This window comes from Pogona vitticeps, chromosome 8, assembly GCF_051106095.1.
Source record: "Pogona vitticeps strain Pit_001003342236 chromosome 8, PviZW2.1, whole genome shotgun sequence".
NCBI lineage: Eukaryota > Metazoa > Chordata > Lepidosauria > Squamata > Agamidae > Pogona > Pogona vitticeps.
Window position 1 is genome coordinate 577,058 of NC_135790.1, and position 23,296 is coordinate 600,353.

The 23,296-nt window shown below is 59.6% G+C and overlaps 3 protein-coding genes across 5 annotated transcripts; 1 reads left to right on the forward strand and 2 right to left on the reverse strand.

Annotated features, from left to right (window-relative positions):
* The first annotated feature begins 127 nt into the window (after positions 1 to 127).
* Positions 128 to 9,974, forward strand: TMEM150A (transmembrane protein 150A). The gene is made up of 8 exons (XM_072978830.2): positions 128 to 273; positions 3,980 to 4,199; positions 5,884 to 5,931; positions 6,057 to 6,143; positions 6,305 to 6,372; positions 7,042 to 7,169; positions 8,302 to 8,479; positions 8,750 to 9,974. The coding sequence occupies exons 2-8, from the start codon at positions 4,135 to 4,137 to the stop codon at positions 8,995 to 8,997; spliced, it is 822 nt and encodes a 273-aa protein (XP_072834931.1). The 5' UTR covers positions 128 to 273; positions 3,980 to 4,134; the 3' UTR covers positions 8,998 to 9,974.
* Positions 9,975 to 11,368: 1,394 nt separating this feature from the next.
* Positions 11,369 to 15,007, reverse strand: RNF181 (ring finger protein 181). 2 transcript variants are annotated; one of them, XM_072978816.2, is made up of 5 exons: positions 14,778 to 15,007; positions 13,968 to 14,101; positions 12,780 to 12,973; positions 12,549 to 12,623; positions 11,369 to 11,632 (listed from the first exon to the last, which is right to left on the reverse strand). In XM_072978816.2, the coding sequence occupies exons 1-5, from the start codon at positions 14,864 to 14,866 to the stop codon at positions 11,573 to 11,575; spliced, it is 552 nt and encodes a 183-aa protein (XP_072834917.2). In that variant the 5' UTR covers positions 14,867 to 15,007; the 3' UTR covers positions 11,369 to 11,572. The 2 variants fall into 2 exon arrangements, with proteins under 2 accessions (XP_072834917.2, XP_072834918.2); XM_072978817.2 differs by having other exon boundaries at positions 12,858 to 12,973; positions 14,778 to 14,991.
* Positions 15,008 to 17,075: 2,068 nt separating this feature from the next.
* VAMP5 (vesicle associated membrane protein 5) lies at positions 17,076 to 22,356 on the reverse strand. Of its 2 annotated transcripts, none has more exons than XM_072978818.2 (3): positions 22,223 to 22,356; positions 17,883 to 18,020; positions 17,076 to 17,418 (listed from the first exon to the last, which is right to left on the reverse strand). In XM_072978818.2, exons 1-3 carry the CDS (start codon positions 22,223 to 22,225, stop codon positions 17,224 to 17,226), a joined length of 336 nt encoding a protein of 111 aa, XP_072834919.1. In that variant the 5' UTR covers positions 22,226 to 22,356; the 3' UTR covers positions 17,076 to 17,223. The 2 variants fall into 2 exon arrangements, with proteins under 2 accessions (XP_072834919.1, XP_078235845.1); XM_078379719.1 differs by lacking the exon at positions 22,223 to 22,356 and adding an exon at positions 18,661 to 20,722.
* Between the last annotated feature and the right edge of the window lie 940 nt (positions 22,357 to 23,296).

Below are 23,296 nucleotides of genomic sequence, written 5' to 3' on the forward strand. Positions count from 1 at the left end.
CCGTGGGGGGGGAAGGGGAGGGGCTACTGCCGGGAAGGCGGAGCCTCCGCCCCCCCGTCCCCCGAGCGCAGGAGGGCCAGCGCGGCAGAGAGCATGCCGGGAAAGAGGGGCGGGCCGAACTACGTTTCCCACCTGCCCCGGGTCTGCGGGGGGGGGGAGGGAGGGAAGGGGAGGGGAGGAGGTTCGGGTCCGGTCAGCTGGTGGGCAGCTGGGCGCCGCCGGGCAGGCCTGGCCCTCGAAAGGTCCCTCCCGGGGCGGCGGCGGCGGCGGCCGGTAAGGAAGGACCCGTGCGCTCGCCCCTTCTTCCCCACCCGCCCCGCAGCTTCCCCGGGTGAATGCCTGCCTGGATGGCTGGCAGAGGCGCTGCTGGCACCGGGCGGCCCCCGCCGGGCCTCTCCTTGGGCAGCCCCTCGGCCCCACTCGCTTGGAGGGGAGGGGAAGGGAGGGGGGGTCCCGCCGCCGCCGCCGCCGCCCCCCCATGGCCATGCCTCGCCGGCGCCTCGGCACCCCGGCCCTGCCTGCGCTGGAGGGGGGGAGGGAGGGGGGGGTTGCCTGGTGGAGGCCCTCCCCGGACCGGGCCGTCGGTTGCATTCCGGCTCTTGGCTCCAACCTCCAGCCGGGAGGGGGGGGCGCCCCTGACTCCGCCCAGACCCCCGCCTTAAAGAAGTATTATTATTATTATTATTATTATTATTATTATTATTATTATTATTATTATTATTATTATTATTATTGGCGCGTGCTGCCTGCACACGTTTTGCTTACAGCATTATGCAGGGTTCTCTCTCCCCTCCCCCCCCAACATGTCCTTTGGACCACCATCACCCCCCCCCCCCGCATGGGCTGGGATGCTGGGGTTGGTGTTTTCTCGTCCAGCCGCCCGCCTTGCCCCCCCCCCCCGGCCCCCAGGAGGGTGTTGGGGCCAGAGTCCGGGCTCGCTCAGCGGGACCTTCTGCAGGCAAGGTCAAGCCACTGCCCTTTCTTTGCCTGAAGATCAGGGGAGCCAGCGGTGTCTGGGGAGGGGGTTAGGGTGGGAAGGGGGAGGGCAAGGGATGCCAGGGAACGGCCCCCCAAGGCAGGAATAGCCCGGCTGAAATCCGGCACGATCGGGGGTAAGGTAGCTTGTCCTGTTGGATCCACTGGTTTCTTTCTGAATGTTTGGGTGGCTTACTTCTTTTTTTGTATTTACGTTTTAAATCATTTGCCGTTATTGACTTGGTTTGGCAGCAGCAGAAGAACCGTTTGTCATCCTTAATGCTGGTTTTGGATATTGGCCAATTCGCACGGTCTTGACCAAATGTCAGGAGGCCGATCTTCTGGATGGTGTCATATATTTGATTTGTTGGATTACAGCAGTATTTTCACTAATTCAAAATATTTTCCAAACTCTTTGATATTTTGATGGTTGTTGTGGGTTTTCCGGGCTCTTTGGCCGTGTTCTGAAGGTTGTTCTTCCTGAGGTTTCGCCAGTCTCTGTGGCCGGTATCTTCAGACAGAGCATGGACAGAGTTCAGAGTCCTGTCCTCTGAAGATGCCGGCCACAGAGACTGGCGAAACTTCAGGAAGAACAACCTTCAGAACATGGCCAAAGAGCCCGAAAAACCCACAACAACCATCAGATCCCGGCCAGAATACATTGTTTGATGTTTTGTTTCAGTATATTAGCTGCCTTGAACTGCCTTTTGAGTTTACCTTCAGTGAAACGAAGGGTGTGCTGGTGTTTGGGAAGAGAGTGACCTGAGGTCTCGACAGGGATGTGTCAGGATCTTGAAAAACAAGCAAGAAAATACAAGGAACAGCTGCCTGAGAAATAAAATACCCAGGCATGCGGTAACCAAAGAAGGGTAAAGCCAGATGCAAGAGTTTCTAGTGGAGATGCTGGTCTATGGAAAGGCTTTTTAAGAGGGGTGCCTATCTGGCAAAGTTTATTCTGAACATGACGGCCCGAAGCTGACATCAAGGAAAGAGGCGCTTGCTTGCTCACCACCTGGAGATTTACAGGAGGTCAGGCCAGAAACACACAACACAACCATGGCAGGATGAAAGAAGCAGCCGTTGTGACCTTAGATGTCCATTCCTGCATAGACCACGACATCTAATTAACGGAACTGTGGTCAGACAGCAAATTTGATCAGGAAAATGTGTTTGGGTGCAAAGCAGGGTTTCCCAGCTTGGCTGTGGAAGTGACTGTGGTTTATTGTTGATGTTGTGGTTAGACCGATGGCAGGCAGCCCTTCAGATGACAAGACACTCCCTAAATCTCCAGGGTGGCTACTAACCCTACTGAGATTGTGTTGTTGAGGCAAGCGCTTGGCCATTGACGGCGTTCTCTCAGGGACATAGATGGGACAAAGGGAAGTGGTGAGGAAAGCAGCCCTGAACTTCATGATGAAGTATTTTTAAAAACTCAGAACGGGAACGGAGAAGCATTGCAAGGGGCCCTTGCGCATTGTGCGTTTCTTAAAATGTTGCACCAGCGTTCCCGTAAGGCTTTATCATGAATGCTGAAGACAAGGGAGGAGGCTTAACGGGAATTTAGACTGTTTTCTGCTTGATGATAAAGAACCGGCGACATGCCGGAGGATGTCACAAGCGCAGCATCGTAATCGAGGACAGGGGATCTAGGTTGTCAGAAGAGTTTTTGACCCCCTCCATCCATCCCCTGGTTTTCCCCCAAAGACTTCAGGATGTTTGCAGGAGAACAGGGTTATGTTGGCTATGATGTTGTGAGCATGCATCCAGAGAGGGAAGTGGGTTCCAGGGGCAGAGAGGGGGAGAGAGAGAGAATATAGGCTCCCAGGGCAAGAGTGGTCTTTTTAGGAGTTGTTGTAAAAGCTGCGCAGAAGGTGAAAAGTGGTTGGCTCTTCCCCAGGGCTGCCAGGGGAGGCTGGTGTTTGTTCTGGCAGGTAGGTAGGTGTTCATGCATTCCAGTAGAACTGGTTCCTGGGCTCTAACACATTCCTCCTGTCCCTGAATCTTAGTCCTCAGCTGGTCTTTTTAGCCTGATCCACTACCTCGGGTGGTAGGAACACAAGGCAGAACTAGTGTGAGCCTGGAGGCTTATCTTTTCTCTTTGAGTATATCTCCTGTGCTTTTCAATCAACAAGAATGAAAAGGTTGTCCGATGTGACAGACATTGTCTGCTTTGTGTACCTGGAGAAGGAAGAGGTGCCCAGTCTTGCAAACGGGAGGGAGGCCACGTTGGTTGTGCCCCCCCCCTGTGCCATCTTTGACCTTGATTCCTAGAAAGAGGGGGAGGACCAATGCTCAGAGAAGGAGGTGCTTGCAGGGCAGGCATGTTGGGGAAGGAAGCCAGGGGGGCTCCTGCAGCTGCTGGCAAACTCTGGGCTGACATCTGGAGCACATCTGGGATCCCTTTGAAATGCTGACCTTCTGGGGTGCCCACCTGGGAAGATGAGGAGAGGGAGGACTGGTTGGGAGGCCAGTGAGTAGCAACCCTTTAGCCAGCGTCCCCTGGTCTGGGCAGCTTCCGGATGTGAGGCCAGGCCTTCAACAGGCGGAGGAGAAAAACTGAGCCTGCGAAGCCGCCCTCTTTGCACAATTCTGAGCTCCAGCAGGAAAGAGAGGCCCTGCTGGTCTCCCAGGCTCTTGGCCTCCTTGCCCCCTTCCCATCGAAGCCGTGGCGGGTGGGGGGGGGGGGACCTTGGAAACCTGGGAAGGGTGCCGTGCCACTCCGGGAAACATGCAGTGTTGCTTGAGTCTCTCTGCTCACTTTCTATGGCAACCGGGGGGGGGGGGGGGGATTTGTCTGCTTTAATTTTGCTGAGTGGAGATGGGAAGTGGGGGTGGCGGCAGCAGAACAAGGGGTTTAGGCCTGGCTGCAGGGCCGGCTAGATGGGGAAATGCACTCAGTGAGGATCCCCGCGCAGATGGGGCCAAGGGGCCAAGGGTCTCGGCTGCAACCTTTGGCCCCGCTGAGACCAGCCGACCTGTTTTTCCCTCCCTGCTTTTCTTCCAGGAGGGCATCTTCTGATGGTTCCAGCCAGAGGCCAAGTCCCATAGCCAGCGCCCACCCATCCCCTCCCCTTTCCTCTCCTTTTCCCCTCCCCTCCCTCCTCTTGTGGCTCTTTCCCTCCCCTCCCCTGCACACATGTTGTGTACCTGTACTCACTAATGACAGCGTGGATCCTCCTCCCCATCAGCCTCTCAGCCTTTTCAATCACCGGAATATGGATTGTGTAAGTGCATTCTTGGTTTGGGCCAGAGGCGTGTCCCCAAAGTTGGCCAGGAAAGGGTGTGGATGGCTGGTGCCCATCTGTAAATAAGTGGCAGGTTCTCTCCCCCCCCACCCCCCACCCCCCACCCAGTCTTCAGATTCCCCAGGATTTCATTTGTTTGAGGCACTGGGAGGGGGGTTGCATGGAAGGATTTAATGCCTTTAATGTTTCAGGTCGTATGCAGTGTTTTATGTACTGAGGGTGGGTTGCACAGACTCAAAAGCTGGGGCAGCATCTATGGCAGGGATCTCCAGAGGGTGTGAACGCACGATTTTAAACCTTTGCATTGAAGTGGTTCAGTCCCTCTGGCTCAGTGCAGGGCTTGTAGGGGAGGATTTCCTCCAAGGGCTTTGCGCTGTCTTTCCCCTCAGAGAAAGAACGGCAGCTGTTTCACTGGGAGGCAGTCTTTATCGGAGGGCTCCCACCACCACCACCACCATCCTGGGGCCAGAGGGACAGGCAGGCAAGTTCCAGAAGGGCCGTCTGACAATGACACCTGGCCTTCCTCTCTGCAAAAGGGCCAGAATTCGGGCCCTGTCCTCGCCTTACCCCACAGAACCCGGTCGCAGCCACTGCGAGGATCTTCGCTCTGAGCCTTGCCGCGGCAGGGTTGCAGAGGAGGGAAACGCCTGCTTTCCTCCCCCGCCCTCCCAAATGGAGATGCACCTCCCTCTGAAAAATAAAAAAAAAGCATAGGTGCTGAGGACGGGACTGGCAGAGGCAGCTCTGGAGCCCAGGCCCAGCTCGAACCCTGGTCTGTTGAGGAGAGGGAGTGGATGCAGGGGACCGTCCACTGCTCTGGGTGCATCTACATAGGTCACCAAGAACGCTTTCCAGAGGGAAACAGTTTCCCTCCTCACACGGATCGATGTGGGAGGCCTTGCCCCCTTGCTGTTGGCAAGAGGTGGGTGTGCTGGACCCCAGAGGCCCCCGGACGGGGGGGGGGCAGCCAAAGAGTGTGATTTCCTCACCTAAATTGAGAGGAGGTGGAGGAGGCAAGGGCTGGACAAAGGTGAGCTGAAGACCAAAGATCACCTTTTTATCTTTCCTTCTGAGGAGCAGCTCCACAAAGACAGGCCTCCTCCGTGGATCCCTCCTTGGCTGGGCTGGATCTCTGGGTAAACAGGTCCCAAGGACAAAACAGGGTTTGGAGCACCCTGCCGGAAGCTCTGGGGGCAGCTGGAAGTTTTCCATCGCCTCGGTGGAAAATTCCAGTCTTGGACTGATGCATTTTATTGCTGCTAGTCCTTGTGAGGAGGTGGTGAGCCAGGGATCCCACCTCGGGCTGGGGGGGGGCTTCTCAAGTCCAGCCACTTGTCCATGGCTTGCCTGAATGAACAGCAGTGGGGCTGAGAGGGGCAGCGGGGGGGGGGGGAGGTTGGATGGGAACCCAGAGACCAGGTTCTCCAGCCATTGGGTTAGCGGGTCTGGGGAGGTGGGAACCCACTGGGCCTCAGGCGCAACGGCGGGTGCAAGCCTGGAAGTCTGTGTAGGGAGCCCCCTCAAGCCAGGTGCAGCCATCCCAGCCGTCTTCCTCTTCTTTCTTTCCGATGGTTCCTGGAACAGGCCCGGGGATGGTCCTGCCTTGTCTGGCTGCTCTCCTGATGGGTGGGTGGGGGGTTCTCCCTCTCTCGTCTCCCTGCAGGTATGCCATGGCAGTGATGAACCACCACGTGTGCCCCGTTGAGAACTGGTGAGTCCCTTTCCGTAATGCCAGAGAACACAGCCGGGCGGCTGGTGGGCGGCTGGGGCTTCCCTCTTCCCTCAGCCCCCCCCCACCAGTGGACACCCGCTCATGACGCGTTCAAACCCTTGCAGGTCCTACAATGAGTCTTGCTCCGCCGACCCTGCCAAGCAGGGCTACCCCAAAAGCTGCTGCACCTTGGAGGACATCCCACTGATCAGGTGAGGGGCGTGGGGTGCGGGGGGGGGGAAGAGGCTCAGCTTGGGCTCAGGCGGAGGCCTCTCTGGGGCTGGCCCTGGCTAGACCCAGGCTAGCTGAGGGGTGTGGCCAGGTTGGCTTCTCTCTGCCATGCCAATCCTTTTGTCCTTTCCTCCCCCCGCAGTAAATGTGGCACCTACCCTCCGGAAAGTTGCCTCTTCAGCCTTATCGGGAACGTTGGAGCTTTCATGGGTAAGCCTTCCCCTTCCTTTCCCCATGAGTCCCGGGGGAGCCCATGCTGGGCCTTCCAGAGGAGGACGGGAAGCCTTTTCCCAGGGAAACAGCCTCTTCCTGGCACTCGGACATTTCCCGTCGGCCACTCCAGGGCTGGGGAAGGAGGCAGCCTTGCGGCGCTAACAGGCATCCTGGAGATTGACGGATGCCTTCCTGGAAACACCCCTGTTGGCCAAGGAACCTTCTTGGCCTGGCGGCTTGGACTTCTCCTCCCTTAAAGCAGCAGGCCATCAAAAAATAAAATAAAATAAGGTGCAGGGCAAGGCTGGCCAGCGAGCAAGAACTTCAGAAAGGTGGGCAATCCGGCATAGCAGATTTGTCTTGGAAAAACCCTAAGCTGGCATGCAAGGCTCTGTGTCCTGCAAGGGTGGGTGGAGTGGGGAGGGGATCCGATCTAAATTTGTTTGCCCAATGTAAACTAGGCTGCCTCAAAACAAAACAAAAAACGGACACTCTTGCGTCCAGTACTGCATCCTGCTCCCACCAATTGCCACCCACATAAGGGGTGGAAAGGTTGCCCTGCTCCAAGACTGGTGGCGTGGCTGGGAGCAGAGGCCCTCTCTCTGAGCCCCCACCCTCGCCTCCACCCCCACCCCACCCCTGGCATCTCTTCCTCTTCCCCAACAGTGGTGGTCATCTGTTTCCTGCGCTACGGGCAGCTGATAGAGCACAGCCACAGCTCCTGGGTGAACACGACGGCCCTGATCACCGGCTGCACCAATGCTGCTGGCCTGGTCGTAGTGGGCAATTTCCAGGTTGGTGCAGAAGAGCCCGCCTGGGCCCCTGTGGGGTGGGGTGGGGGCGGGGGGGGCTTGCAACGCGGTCCTCTGTTGGGAATCCTGTACTAATCATTCCCCCTTTGGGGTCCTTCTTCTCTGGAGTCCTCTCTGGAACTGGGCCCCTCCCAGCCTGAGGGCAAGAAAGGGAGTAGTCCACATGAGTGCCTTTGCTTACTCGCCCGTTTACAAGAGCTGCAGGCCTTTAGCAAGCACCCTGCGAAGCATGCAACTCCGTGATCATCTCCTCTAAAACCACGAATCCTGCTCTGTGGAATCATGGAGTAAAGGCCACCCGGATGTTGCACAGGCACCTCAAAAGCCAGGAGAAATAAGCCAGCCGGCATGTGGCTCCCTGCAGTGCTGTGCTTGTACCGAACAGGGAGGGAGTGGGCCAGATCACCTTCCAGGGAAGGGGGCACTGACGTGGCCCAATAGCAAAGAAGGCCCTTTCCCCAGCCACCCCGTGCCTCACTTGAGAAGGGGGCAGCCGGACCTTGACGGCTGAGTCGAACCCCCGACTGAGCTCATCCAGAATGGTGCTTGGGGACAGACAGGAAGCAACGGCGACTGCCTAAGACCTGGCCCCAAGGGTTCCCTGCACCTGGTCCCCATCTGTCATGGCTCCCCTGCTCTCTTGCCCTCTCTCCCCTTTCTGAACAGTCTTCAAGGGCAGCCCCACAAAGAGCGCATTAAGGTCTCATGCGTGCCAGGGACATGGGGGAGAGATGCCCTCCGGGGGCTCCTCCTCCTCCTTTATTCTCACTGGGAGGAGGGGAGAGAGAGGAACCCAGATGCTTCTTGGGGAGGGGAGGGCCCTCTAGGAAGTAAGACTGAGACTTTGGGGTCTGCGAAGAGTGGCGGGGGGGCCTCCCTGGGATTTCGGCTTGAGTGAGTTAGGCCAGGATGGGGAAGAGGCCTCGTGACGTCACTGGCTCAAGACCTCCAGGTCCCGAAGGGGTCGGAGGCAGGAAGCTTTGTAGCTATTGGACAAGCAGACCCACCCTCCCTCCCACTCCCCATGGTTTGGGTGGGCTGCTCTGCAGGGCGGAGGCCTGCTTCCCTCGGACCAAGACAGGCAGCTCCAGCCTTTCCCTTTGGCTCTTGCCAGGTGGACTACGCCAAATCCCTCCACTACATTGGCGCCGGGGTGGCCTTCCCAGCTGGCCTGCTCTTTGTCTGCCTCCAGTGCGTCCTCTCCTACCACGTGGCCGCCTCTGCCCTGGACTTCTGGATGGCACATCTCCGTGTCTTCCTTACCGCCGTGGCCTTAATCTCCCTTGTCCTCAGTATCCTTTTCTCTGGACACACCTTGGAGGTGGGAGGCATGGGCAGGGAAGAGACCAGAGTGGCTGGTGGGGGCACAAAACCCCTTCCTGTCTCTTGCATTGGGTGGGCGGGGGGTGGGGGGTCAGGGCTGTCTTCTTCTCCCTCTGGTCCCTATGCCCAGAAGGTCCCCCTGGGCCGGGGCTGCGCAAGGAGGCTCCTCTTTGCTTCGGGCTTGTTTTCCCCTCCCGACGAGTGGCCTGCCTTTCCTTGACGCTCCCTCCCTCCTCCAGGCGGCATCTTCTTCATACACGAGAGCTTCCTCCTGCAGCACCTGGCCGCCATCTGCGAGTGGGCCTTCGTCATTGACATCCTGGTCTTCTACGGGACGTTCACCTATGAGTTTGGGGCCGTGTCCAACGACACCCTGGTGGCTGCCCTCCAGCATTCGAACAGCCGGGGGGGAGGGTGCAAGTCCCCTGGCGGCAGCAGCACCTCCACCCACCTGAACTGCAACCCGGAGAGCATCGCCATGATCTGAGAGCCGCGGGGGGGGGAGGAGCGCCCCCCCGTTGCCCACCCGCCTAACCCTGCCGCTCTCGTGGGCCGCCTTTCGGTTTTTCCCCCAATGGGGGCAGAGGGGCACCTCCTCCCTCCCGCGGATTTTAGTTTTGTACCAAAAGATTTTTTTCTTTTTTAAAGTACTGCTGCCAGCTGCACCCCTCTCTGCCACCTGTCGGGGAGGCGACGGCTGCTCCGCAACCAGCACCAGGCCACCATCGTTCTGGGATGGGGCCAAACTCTTCTTGCAGCCCAGCCCACCTCGCCCCACGGGTGCAGCCTGGATCAGGGCAGCCTTCCTGCCCATCTTCCCTGCAGGGTCAGATTCCCTTGCCACCTCGTGGGGGGGGGGGGCGTGTGTGGAAGGCATCTGTGCCAAAGGAGCCTCCGTGGGTTCCAGTGTGCTCTGAAGCAGCGCCGACTCCTGTTTACTAAGGACAAGACAGTTCGGGTGCCTGCAAACATCAGCCCTTTGAGAACGGTTGCGTTGCACTGCCACCGCCACCACCACCCCCCGGATATCCTTCCAGAGCAACCTAAGGGGCCGACATCTACTGTTTTAAATAAATAAATAAATAAATGGCACTGCTGTCGTAGATGGGGGTCAGTGGGGGGGGGAGGCAGGCAGGCAGAGGGATGGAGAGCAACAGCCCTTGTTACGAAGGTAGCCTTCCAAAGGGTCCCGGCAGAACGCATCAAAAGACGAGGCCTCCCCCAAGGGGATTTCTCCCGGCGTGCTTCCCACCCACACTCATGGCACACATGCTTACGGTCCAGATTCCCTGGTCCCTCCCACAACTAACCAGGTAGGATGATGGGAAAGGAAGGCTTCTTGTCCTCAGCGCCCCCTCCCCCCCATGTCTCAGCTGGTCTTGTTTGGGTTCAGACATTGTGATATTTTTTAGGGCTTTTTTATATCTCTCTCTACAAAATGGATATAAAAAGAGTTGTATCAGACCAGGGCTGCCTTCTTGTCCTTTTGTCCAAGCGGCTGTAGAACCGGGAGATGTGCCGTAGTCGGCACGGCGAGGGGCCAGCAACTGCTGCTGCTGCTGCAGCAAAAGGAGCAGAGCCTCCGGCCAAGGGAGCAGAAGTGCCTGCCGGAGCCCTTACCTGCTTCACCTTGGGAGGGAGGGAGGGAGGGAGGGAGGGAGGGAGGGAAGGAGGGAGGAGACCCATGGCATGGCTCCAGGTGCGGGGGGGGGGCAGAGCAGCCACACTTTGCCTTCCTGCTGGTGAAGAGGCTTTTAACTCAGAGTGGGCAGCTTCTGGAGGGAGGGGAACGCCCAGCCCCACCCAGGGTTTCTTTACAAAACAGGAAGCGCCCACCACCAGCTGCGTACTTTTAATACCACCATCTCTGCAACGGCGGCAGCAGATCAAACTGGTTGATCTCGGGACCCACTCGCCCCCAACCCGACAATGGGCAGACTCTGACCTTGTCCTCTTTTCCAAGCAAAGGTGAGAATAAAACACACACCCTGTGCTTAAAAATGGGCAAGGGGTGCTTACTGCCTACATGGTCACCTCCTCCCCTGGGTGTGTGTGTGCGCGCATGCGAGTCTTCCTTAGGAAAAGTCTTCCACCTGTCAGCAGCAAGGCCAGGGGGCTCCTCCTGCTCTCCAACACAGCCCTTTCTTCCCTGAGGCTGGGGCTCCCCCACACCCCCCGGGACTGGTGCCTGCATGGGTCACAGTCGTTGTGGCTGAACAGCCTTGTGCCCCACATCCTCTGACCCACTGTCTGTGGGGCGGTGTCCACCTGTTCCCATCTACAAACCTCAAGGTCGCTGTTCCTCAAATTAGCCAGGCGGAGACAGCTTGGCCCTGAAGAGAGGGAAGGTGTCACGAGCGCCAAGGGCCAACGGCCAGAAGGGTGAAGCGGTTTCGCTGCTCTTTGGAGCCTGCCCGCAGGGTCGCTTGGTGGGTACCTGCTTCAAGACCTGCCCTTTTGCACTCCTGCCGACACACATACAGGTGACACCATGCTTCTTGCCCACAGTGGCCAGAAGCAAGTGAAGGAGATTCCTCACTGCCTGACCACCAAGTGGCCACACCAGCCGGACAAAAAAGGGACCCGGCCCAGGTATGCCCGCTTGTTCCCAACCAGCCACGGCTTGTGGAGCCCCCTGAAAGCGGGCTGGCAGCCCAGGCCCTTGGCCCACCTGGCTCTGTCTTTCTGCCTGCACCAAGGCAGGAAAGCTACTTCTGCACCACCGTCTCCCGAGGCCGAGGCCACCACCACCTTTGCACCCGACTCCTCTCCTTTCCCTGAGGAGAACTTGCCACAAAGCGCAACCTTTGCTCTCGCGGAACGACGATGATGCCCGACAGAGAAGCGATGCTGAGCCATGGGGGGGGGGCATATTTATTCTTGCTGTGCAACAGATGACCTGGATCGGGGAAGGGGAGGAAAGAGGGGGGTGGAGGCCGCAGCTTCTCCCTGGCCCCAAGGGCACCCTGGTCCCTGGCATGCATAGAAGAGGCCGCGCTGGACACCCTGGGTGGCGGGAGCAGGCAGGGCTCCAGGCATCCCTAGCAGAGGCAGACGGGTGGTCATGTGTACATTGCGCCGTGCAGGCCCTCCAGCCGGTGTGCCTGCTGCTGCCGTCGCACCTTTGAGACAACAGAAGTGGAGATAGACACGGGATTTCTTGGAATGCAAAAGGAGGCGGGGCTCTTGAATCCCTGGGGGAAGGGCTTCTGTAGCTGCCCCAAGGGCAGCCCTATCCAAAGCATGTCCCCCCAAAACATATAAACCCTAATAGAAAACAGCACCATCATTTTTGTTACGAGCGCTCCCTCGTCCAAGAACCAATGTCACTATCATGCCGCTTTATTCCAGTAATTATGAAGGGCCCACAGAAGGGGGGCTCTCAGCACAGACTTTACTCTGCCTGCCCCCCACCTAATGGGAGGGGGAAAGAGAATTGTAATCTTAAAGCAAGACACCAAAAGGGAGCCTTCTTCCTTATTTGTGTGGTTTCTTTTTAAAAAAAAAAAAAACCTGTACTCCACACCATGAAGGAGGACCTTCCCCAAGGGGAGTTGGCCGCCGGTTCTGCCTCTCTCTGGCTGAGCGACGCTTCTAACCTCTACCTGATCAAACTCTCCTACGTGTTGGTGACGAGGATTTTTCCTGGCCCTGAAGGGCTCCCTCGCCTTTGCCCTTTCTCAGGCAGAGCCACAGAATCCGGCCCATTGGCCCCTCCGGCAGCTGGAGCAGAGGACGACGGACGCCACGTACCATCCCACCTTCCTCCAGGTGGCCGCCTTCAAGGGCCACGGCTGCCACACGAGACAGCTTTTCCTCCCCAGCCCGACTGGAACGGGCAGTGGACCCCCAGGGCTGGGCTCCCCGGGAACCGGCCAGAGCGCCTCCCACCCCCAGGCCCAGCTCTTGGGGGTTTGTGTGTGTGTGTCACTACACCTCCTTCTTGGGCGCAGGCAGAGGTGGGGCTTTCTCACCGGCCAGCCCAACAGAAGAGGCCCGAGCCCAGTTCCCGGCCGACCCACAGCCTCCGGCCCTCACCTTGTCCTTCTTGTATTCTTCATACTGCTCATCATCCGTGGGCAGCTCGTGGCGGCAGAGGGGGCAGGAGTTGGTCTGGAGCAGGAGAGGGAAGTCAGCATCGGCACCCTGATCGAGAACCCTCTTGGCTGGAGGGACCCCAGGGAGCTAAACCAAACCCAGACTCTTCCACGCTCCCCAGTTTTTTACCAGCTAGCCTGACAAAGAGCTCTGTAGGGCTCAGAAGCTTGCCTCTGCGTTGGGGCCGACAGCCGATGCCGATCTCCGCGTCCAAGGGGCCAGGGGACACCTCTGGTCCTCAGTTCTCACCTTTCCAAGCCAAGGAAGAATACAGCCGGCGTGGAACAGGTGCTGACAGGGCATTTTCCTGACCGTCTCGTCCTCCTCAAATTCCAGCAGGCACACGGGACATTTTAGACCTTTATCTGACCCACCAAGAGGGCAGAGAAGAGAGAGAGAGAGAGAGAGAAACATACACCGAGGCATCAGGCCCTTGGCTCTCCCAGCCGCAACAGGCCCTCGGGGCTGCCCACTTCTCCCACTCTGAGCTCTGGCCGTCGTCTCCGTTGAGCTCCACGAAGACCCAAGCCTCATCTTGGCAAACGTGGTTGTTTTGCTTCAACCATTGGGCCGGCTTCACCACCGTTTGGAAGATTTGGGTTTCGGTTTGCTGTCAAAGGAAGGTTTAGAGGCAGGAAGCACGATGGAGGCCACTCAGGGGTGGGGGGGGTAGGGGGAGGGGGGAGGCTGTCCCCCACGCACACCCATCCCAAGGTCTCCTCCAGACACCTCCAGAAGTTCTTAACCCTCTCACTGGGAAACAGAATCGTTGCCCCCTTCTTCCACTACAGGAACTGCCCCGGCCTCCATTGCTGATTCCACTGCAAACCACAAGAAGCTCAGCCTTGGGGAACGGACAAGCTCTGAGGGCCGGGGACTCTCCTTCACAGGAGTACCAGGCAAAAACCAAAGAACAGCAACAGCAGCAACAACAACAATAATAAATAAATAAATAATAATAATAAAAGAAGAAGAAGCTGTCATGAAGAAGCCCACTTCCTCTTTATTATTTATTTCTGTTTTGGCTTTGCCTGACAAGCTAGCCCAGACGAACAGGGTCACCTCTTGCTTTATGGGAGGATTTTAAACAGAGGCTGCAGGGCCATCACTCAGGGACGCATCAGCCGTCCATCTCCTGCATTTGCAGGCGGCTGGACTAAATGGTCTTTGGGTTCCTCCGAAGGCTCCAGTTCCAGGATTCTCGGAGGGAACCCCCCCTCCCCTCCCCTCCCTACCCCGTCCTCCCCTGCTTCTTCCCTGCCTGCCTGCCTGCCCACGGCAAACTCTTTCGAGGGTGGCTGGAGGTCAGCGTGCCCGCTGGCCCGCCCCGCCCCACAGACCCCACTCACCAGGACCTACCTGCTTGTACAGGGGTGACCTGCACCATGGGGAGGCTCTCCACAGCCTGCCTGGAGGCGGGCGGTGGGAGGCGGTGGTCCCAGTCGCCTCCGCCCAAGGCGTCCACGTCAATCTCCAGGCCACTGAAGAGAGACCTGGGCCGGGAGGAGGAGGAGGAGGAGATGGGAGTCAGCGGCCCGGCGGGGCCTCCCCACCCCCACCGCCACGGCCTCCCCACCCCCACCGCGACCCCCCAGGGCCGGGGAACGAGCAAGAAGATGCTGTCTCTCTGGGGAGACGGACGGGGGGGAGGGTTCCAGCTACTGGGGGGAAGCCCCCTCTCTTCAGCTCGGCTTGGCTTCCCAGCAGCAGCAGCTGGACTGGGTTTTGCTAAAGGGGGGGACACACAGGCCTCAGCCCCCCTCTTTTTCGGGGTCACCTTTCCACCCAGAGGAGAGACCCCCCCCCCACCGGCTTCCCCAGCCCGTCCGCCCGCCCGTCCCCCAGCCTGCAGCCCAGGCCTCCTCCGCGCCCGCTGCTGCCGGGCTTCCCTTGCCGGCCTGGGCTCTCTGGCTGGCTGCAAGGTCCTCGGGGCAGAGACTTGCGCGGTCCCGGGCGCGTCGCCGCCCGCCCTGCCCTTCCAGCCTCCGCAAGGCCGCCACGTCCAAAGCCCCACCAAGGCAGAGGCGGGGAGGGATTGGGGAGGGGGGGGAGAAGTGACCCGCAAAGGGAAAGCGGGCGAGGGCCCCGAAGGCTCTCCGCGGAGCCTCCTGAGCCCCGGGCAGTCTACCGGGAGGCGGAGGAGGAGGCGGGGGCGGTGGGGCGCCCGACCTGGCCAGCTCCAGCAGGGCCTGGCGGTGCAGCTCCTCGGGGGGTCCCGAGCCCGGCTCGCAGTCGTGCTCCTCGAAGTAGGAGGCCATGGCCCGGGCGGCGGAGGGCTCCGAGTTCGAGCGGGCGGGCGGGCGGGCGAGCGCGGCGCCCCCGGCCCGGCTTCTCCCCTCGGGCGACGCGCGTCCGCTCCTCCCCGCCGCCGCCGCGTGACTCGCCTCGACGCGCCCCTCCCGGAAGCGAGACGCGGCCCGAGCGCGGCCATTGGCCCAGGCGTGGCGGCGGCGGCAGCCAATCAGGGCGGGCCGAGAGCCGCGGGGAAGCGGAGGGGGGGCGGAGCCTGGACCCTTCCCCCCCCCCGCCGCCGCTCCCGGGGAGGCTGAGTGGGGGGGGCCTTTGGGGGCTTGGTGGTCTCTGCCGGGGCTGCGCGACCCTTTCCTTGCCCTGCGCGAAGAACAAGGCGGCGGCTCGCATCCTGCTCGGAGGGGGGGTGGGGGTGGGGGTGTCCCAAGAGAGGGTCCCCCCCCCGGTTTCTGTTCTGCGGCGGCGCCTCCTGCCCTTCCCTGGATGGATGCCCCCCCCGGGACCTCCGAGGAGGAGGAGGAGGAGGAGGAGGAGGGAGCCCCGGCGCCTGCCCGGCCGCCCCCCCTCACCCTCGGCCACGGGGGCGGGAGGGGGGATCATGGGAGCTGGAGTCCCGCATGCCCGGGGTTGGGGGTGGGGGCGGCGGGCGTTCCTCCCACGCCCCGGTCGTTGGGACTCAGTCTCCAGGCGGGCAGGAGGGCTCCCGGGCGGGCATCTGCTGAGCAAGGAGGCTTCCCCCTCCGCGCTGAGAAGGAATGCCCCCCCGACGCCTCTTGGCTCCCCCTTGGGCTCCACCCGTGGCCGTGGCCGGGATGCCCGCTGGCCACCCCCAGTGGTCTTCAGAACCCACCACGACCTTGGGCATCATCGTTAAGCCCTCCAAGGTGCCCCATGAAATGGCCCACTGGCATCCAGTGGAGCCCCCCCCTTTTTTTCCCAAGGAGAAGCTGGCAGATGTTTTCCCACACCCTTGCAGGTTTCAGAGCCAGGCCTCTCCTGCGCTGGGCCTTCGAATTACGCTCCCTCTTTGCTTGGTTTGTGACTGTGGATTTCTCAGGTCTCTTTTTCTTGGTCCTCCGCCAGGGACCGTCCCCACCTAAACTGGGTCATAGGCTGGGCGCCTGCTGGTTTTTCTCGAACTCTTGGCCAGCTTCTTTGCTCCCCAAACGTGGCCATCCACAGGCACTGTCCCCCTCCGTCTTTTACTGAAGACAACACATACAGCTCCGAAGGGCAAAAAAATTGCTCGAACACTTTTATGTTTCCAGAAGACAGAATTTGAATTTAAATGTGAAACCACAACAGACTCTGGGATACTTTTCCCCCAACCCCACATTTAAGGCATGTTTTAGGAGCTGAGCAAGCGAGTAGCCTTTATGCAACAGACTGCTCATCGTTACAGGAGGAACGGAAGCTGTCCAGACAGAGACACACCGGGATGGGGAGGACTGTTGTCCAGACCAGCTGGTGTTTTGGGGGGGCGGTGCCCACGTGGACAGGGCGCTTCTGCTGACCCCTCTGTGGCCTTTTGCTCCTTCCTGCCCTGGATGGCATCGCATCGGCAGGCTCCCGCTTCCCGCAATACGTGGATGGGGTTTGAATGGATGGCTTTGTGTCTAGGCAGACATTTGGGATCAACACAAACGGATGGGTGGAAACTCCTGCCACCACGGTAGCTGGGCGATGGTTTGCCTAACAGGGCAACCCTGCTATGTGTCTGCCTGATCCTCCGTGGGTGTCTACGTCAGTCCCCTGAGTTCAAGAGGCCCAGAGAACACCATTGCAGCCCCCTTTCCCCTTGCCAGGACTAAGGCTGTAGCAAAAAAGCCAACCAGCCAGCAAAAATAAAACACACAGCAAAAAAACAACAACAACACTCCTCTCTTTTCTCTGTGAGGGGCCCCAGTGTTCACATTTCAAAATTCCGGAAACAGAGCCCAGGTTGCAACAGGGCCGAGTGTTGGACAGGTGGAGGACGGACGTCACTCCTGCTTCCCAGGTGAGGAAAGATGCACAAAGGCAGTCTGGACTTTGCTCTTGTCGCGAGGCCCACAGCTGTGAGCGGTGCCGTTTCCAGCCTCCCGCCCCCAGGTCTCCAGAGATGGCTTGCGGTCTCTCCACTGAGGAGCAACAGCCACACACCCCAGTGGTGATGAAACCACCCTTCCTGGTAGAGTTTCAAAACAGAAATAGATCCAGCGAGTGGAAATAGCAGGGAAGCAGGTCTCCCCCGAAGGTGCCAAGAAATGTCCGGGGAGTCCATTCCGTGGGCTACCTGAGGGCCCTCGGCCTGCCTGGATCCATAGAGCACAGGAGGCAGAGACGGCCAGCAGAGAAGAGCCCTTGGCGGTTGTCCATCAGCAACTCAGTTGCCGCCCGTGGGGCTCTGCGCCGACTCTGCCTGGCTTCCAGATCCAGGGAGGGTGAGGGAAAGGACAATCACCAGGATGAGGAGGAGGACAACTCCTGCCGCCACCCCTCCCAGGATGATCTTGTATTTCATGTTCTCCCAGCGCTTCTTCTGAGCCACAGTCTTGGTGGTCTTGCTGAAGGCAACACTCTGGAACAAAGGAACAACCGTAGGCAGAAGGTTTCGTGAGTCTTCACGCAGCTCGGAAGTAACCAGTTACCAGTAACTTAGTTAACTTTCCCCAGTTAGTGGTGGAAATCGAGCCATAAGTCGAAACTTGCATTTCCATCTGGATGAGAGGCAGGCTGGTTTTCCACAACCCACTATGTTGCGCGCCTGTCCTCCCTTTGGGGAAAGGAGGGCCCTCTCCTTTGATCCCCCCCAGACCCCGGGAGCCCCCTGCCTCCCCACGCCGTGGAAGCCACACCCTGAGGAGCTCCTCTTCCTGCACGCCCAACCAGCGCCCCCTCGCTCGCAGCAGTTCGCCCATCTGCTGCCTCAGAAAGCCCAGCTGCCACCACATTCCCTGGGCCGCCCGAGGATGCTGGAGAAAGGGCCCCCTGCCGAGCGCTCCCCGGGCCCACCCCCACCCCACCCCACCCCACGCCGGGTACCTGGTTGCGAAGTTCATCGGCCCTCTCGTCCAGCTCGCTCAGCTTGCCTTCCCGGTCCATCACTTTACTGTAGTTGTCCATCATAATCTCGGTCACCTCCTCGGCCTCCTTCTGGCACTGCTGCAACCTGCTCTCCCCCTGTGGAAAGAGGAAGGCGGGCATGGGGTGGGGGGGCACCAAGGGAGGGGAGGCCTCAGAGGAAATGGGGGCAGCTGGAGGTCCTGGCGTGGGGCAGTGACGGCAGCCTCGTGAAATGGGGAACCGGGCTCCGGGGCCTTTAAAGGGTTGGGTGCCTGTGGAAATCTCCTTTTGCGCATGGTGACGGAAGGGACAGGAGCCCTGTCCTCCATTTCGTGTGGCCGCCTGAGCTGGAACCCCCCCCCCCGCCATGCTTTCAAAGGGCAAAGACCTTCTTCTCCTGGAGGGGGGGAACGGGGAGCGTGCTGGGCAGTGGGGCCAGGGGGGGGCGACACCCGAAGTTGCCTCCCTGCCTGATAAGGGAAATGTCTCTCTCTCTCAAAGGATGGGGAGCAGTACTCAGTGGGGCACCCCACTCCATGGAATGAAGGCTCTGGCAAGCCTCCACCCACCCCACCCCACCCACCGCCTGGTCACCTTAGAGAGCGCCCAGTTTCCGCAGTCCTTGAGAGAAAGGGGCAGGGGGGAAGGGAAGCCCAGGCCAGCCTTGGCCCTTCCTGGTGCATGCCTGACTTGCCCCCCCCCCCCGGGTTTCCATAGGAATCTCCTGTCCTGTGTGAGCAAAGGAGGGATCAAATACCAGCCCGTCAGCTTTCACCGCCTGCTTGCTGTGGCAGGCAGGGTCACTGGAAGGCTGTGATCTGTTGTTGGCCAGCCCCGCTTGAAATCCAAGCGCAGCAGGAAGCGCTCCCCTGCCTGGGCCCTCCGGGGTGTGTGAGATTTTTTTCTTGGTAGGGGCTGGACTGGCAGCCAGGGAGCCCGACAGGCTCATCCCAGCCCAAGCCAGCTCCAGCTAGGCTGGCCAGCTGAGCCTCCCAGTAACCGGGGAGAAGATCCAAGAAAGAGCAGAAAGCAACGGTCACGGAGATCCCCCTGAGGTCCCCAGAGCCAGGATGATAATGGATGTGCATCCCCATGTTGCCTCGCGGACCAAGGCTAGAGGTTTCATGGAGTGCCCTCCCAGAATCAGATAACTCACTTGAATGAAAACCAGAGTTTTCACAAGGAAATCCATCCAAGCACCCGGTGTCTTTTAGGGGCCCCTCTTTTCAACCCTTTTTATCTGATGGTTAGAGAGAGGCCAGGAGAGGCTGCCTCCTTGGGGGGGGGGGGGGAAACAGGGAAGAAAGTTCATCTCCCCGGGGACACTTCCAGCCAGGCAGGCGGCAGGCCAGGAAACCCCCGGGAGGTGAGCTTGTCCCAGCAGAGCAGAGCAGGAAACAGGCGAGAGCCTGACCTTCAGCCACGAAGAGGTGTTTATCCCAAACCAGCCAGGTTCCTATTGTTTATCTGAGACTCCCTTGATTGATGCTGGAACCGGACGGTGGAGAAAAAGACGCTGGGCAGGATACGGCTCAAACGCTGAAGACGCCAGAAGCTCCACTTCAACCAGGCAATTAATGCTGGAGGAGAGTTATTTTGGCACAGGAGGTGGCTTGTGGCCAAAGTGGTTGGCTTCCTTTCTACTTTAAGCCCCCCCCCGGCTCATACATTTTGGGGAGCCTTCTCCACCCCAGCCCCAACTCGCCTTTGAAGTCAGCAAGGGGGTGGCAGTTTAATCCATGAATCCATGCCCCTCGTGCTCACCCTTACCATGGCAGAGACAGAAGGTCTCTCTGTCTGCCTGTCTGTCTCTCAGCCTCAGTTCCCTGTCTGAAAAATAAGGATAACCAGGCCGTCCCACCTTGGAAGTGGCCGTCCAGGTTGCCTCGCTGAAAGGCCGACTAGGGAAGGGAGGGGAGGCATCTTCCTTGGTACTTTGTTTGGACAAAGGCTGCCATGTTGGGGGGGGAGGTTTCTAGCTGTATCTTGTTCATCAGCTACCTGTTAGTGTTTTGGGATTTAATGTGCACCATCATGTTGTTTTATTTTAATTCTGCACTGCTGATTTTGCTTGCTTTGTGGTTCCCTTTCAAGGGATGCAATTTGTAAATATCTCTACCAAAACACAGTAACACAGACATAAGGTGTAGCAAAGGGCTACCAACATGGAAACCATTTGTAGTCTCAACAAAAACAAGAGAAAAGTAAAAAAAGAAAAAAAGAAAAGAAATGCTAAGGTCTCATAGCAGCTTCAAGAATAACAGGTTGTTGGCTTTGGCATGAGGCTTTGTGGATTACAACCCCCTTCTTCAGACAAATAATTCGGGTTAAAATGAAAAACCTTGCAGCCTTTAAGATGCCACAATACTTCTGCTCTCCCTTTGGGCTTCTGTTTCTCCTCCTGAGGAATAATGAAAACTTGCCCAAGCAACACAACGGCCCAATTCTCTTGCTTGCACGGTTGGTGACAGAAGAGGAAACGGGCAGACTTTTGCTTGCAGACTTTTGCTTGCTTTCCGGTGGAATTTTTTTTGTCTCCTCCCCTCCCCCCACCTCCTCCCCAGGGACTCCCCCTTTGACAAAGGCAAGGCAGGAGGGAGCAGGAGGGCTGGCCTACCTGCAGGGCGGAGACCCAGCTCCTGCTCCCAAAGCAGCTAGAGGTTGCCTCTGAAACCTGCAAGGCTTTACGGAGCACGGGCCACCATGGGGGGGGGGGGCGCCTTCCATCTCATTTCTCAAAACGGTTTGATTTTTATCACCAGTGAAGCTGAAGCGAAGCAAAACGAAGGATTTCTGGGGTGCCTAAAACTGAATGTTAGGAAATCTGCCGTTTACTTTATTTCCCCCACAAACTTGCTAGCAAACTACCTCTCCCCCCTCCCCCCACCATGTGCAAGAGGGATGACGGTCATCCTAGTGATCTACCTACCAGGGTTGTTGTGAGGAGAAAAACCCAGCCTATCTTGATACTGTTGTTGTTTAGTCATTAAGTCGTGTCCAACTCTTCGTGACCCCATGGACCAGAGCAGGCCATTATATTATATACTGTACGTTGGGAGAGAACCTACAGCAGCAGAAGGAAGACTTCTGCCTGCTGCAGAAATTCTCCTGTCCGGCACCCTGAGCCGTCAGGCCAAAAGACCACAGAGGGGCTTTGAAAGACGCCCAGGGCCCAGACTTGGCAGTAGTGAGTTATAAGTAACTCTTGTAGCGTGGAATGCTGCATTTCAAAAGTAACGCAACAGGTAGGAGAATAGTTTAAGCAGTAACACCTTAATCGCTATCAGAAGTTACTCTGTTGTCTCAGCATCTTTAAAAGCATTTCAGGGGCAATTGGAGGGTAACATTTGCAGGGGGGGGCTTCTCTTTCCTACACCCTCTCCTGAGATTTGTGAGCTTTTTAAAATAAGGGAAAGCAACCGGACCAGGGAAGGCCTTGCGCTCTGGGTAGGTGGGGGAGAGGTTTGCCTAGAGAGCCATCCCCTTACAAGTGAGGGGGCCTGGCTGCCTTTCTCAAGGGCTGGCCCGCGGGGGGGTCCCTACAGGCTCTCTTTTCAGCCATACAGGAAACGGTCCTTTTTTAATTATTATTTTACAGAAGCCAAGGCAGCCGGCGGCGAAAGGGGCAGCGGGCTTGGGCTGCCAGGCCTGGACCCTGAGCCCGCCTTGTAAGGCCTGGCAAGGCCAGGTGCGTCCGTCCGTTCCCGGGAGAGAAGCAGCTTCCTGGGCCACCTTCCAGCGCTCTGGCCTTCCAAGGAAGGGAAGGGCGCCTGCCCCCCCGCCCCACCCCGCCCCACCCCAGCCCAGAAGCAAGGTTCGTGGGCTTGCAATGGGCGGCTCTCTGGGTCCCCGCGCGCGCCCCCGCAGGGAATGGGGGGGGGAGAGCAGCTCGCACAGAAAGCCCCGCAGAATCTTTCCAGCCCAGGTCTTATTTTCGAACGCGGGTATCTTTCTGCCCTGAAGCTCTCCACATTCAAACAAATAAACATTGCCCTGCCAATTCCTGCTGATAAAAACGTGCCAGGATCGCACCCACGTTGCAAGAAGCAGTGTTTCGGCTGACGGACGGGTGTGGGTTCTGAGAGCCTCCCACCCCGGCTTCTTCTCCGGCTGGCAGGAGGCACCAGCGCCGGGGGAGGACAGGCCCCCCGTGCCCCGTCCCTCCCGGCCCCAGCGTCAGGCAGAGCCCCCAGAAACAGCCCCCCGCCCCCGGCTTGCTCCCTGATTCCGGGAAGCGCCGCTCCGACTTCCCTTGGGGAGGCGAAGGCAGCCGGTCCCGGGGCGCCCGGACGTGGGGTCCCGCTCGCGCTCGCCCTTACCATGGCCGCCGCTGTCACCGGGACCGTCGGGGAACTCGGGCGGCGCCGCGCCGGCAGCGGCGGACGGAGGGCGGCGGCGGTCGGGAGGCTTCGGGGGTCTGGAGCGGCGTCGCCTTCCTGCGCTCCGGCCGGCCGGTCGGGGGCTGCGAGCTGCGATCAGAGGAAGCGGGGGCGGTGCCGGCGTCAAGGGCCGAGCCAGAGGGGCCAGATCCGCCGGCCCGCCCCCTCGCCGCCCGCTCTCCTCCTCCTCCTCCTCCTCCGGGGCCCTCCCGGCAGGTGGCAGCCACTCCGGCGGCTCTTCGGGCGCCCCCTCGGAAGAAGGCGCAAGGACGGAGACGCGAGGGGACGCCGGGTCGCTGTACCCCCCCCCTAGGGACGGAGGTCCGAGGGGACGACCACGCCGAGGGGGCAGGGTTGCTTTTGGGGAAGGCAGCGGGGGGGGGGTTTCGGTCGGGAAGTGGTGTCCCCCCCCCCCAATTAACGTCCCCAGAGTCTTCGTGAGAACGCTTGGCGGTTCCTCCAGGCAAGGCGAGGCGCTTCAGGGAGCAGCGCCGCTAGGTCGCGGACGGTCCCCCGGAGCGAGCGCCTCGGCCGGCTGAGTGGGTGGGAAGAGGCGCCCGCGAGGGGACCAAGGGCAGGCCGCTGCCGGGGACGCCTCCTCGGCCCTTGGCTCGCCCTCGGCCGCCGAGCGCGGCAAGGGACGCCGGAAGGAGGGCTGGCCCGAAGGGGCGGAGAGGGCGAGCCGCGAGGGTGAAAGTCCGGCCGGAGACGAGCTGCCCCGGAGCAGCGCTTGGGAACGAACCGCCTCGCCAGGTGCCGGGAAGGGGGGCTCCGGGTCCGGGTCCCCTAGGACGGGGGGGGCGGTGTGTGTTTGTGGAGGGGAGGCAGAGCGTCGTCGGAAAGTTGGTGGTGTGTGCGCGCGTGCTTGGGGAGCCTCGGAAGTCCCCTATAGATGGGGAGAGTGGAGCACGGAGGTCGCCATGGGGGCCAGCAAGGAGAGAGGCCCTCCGTCAAGCGCCGCCCGGTCTCAGGCCCACGACAAGTGGTGGCGGGGGACGCTACTGCGTCGGAGGG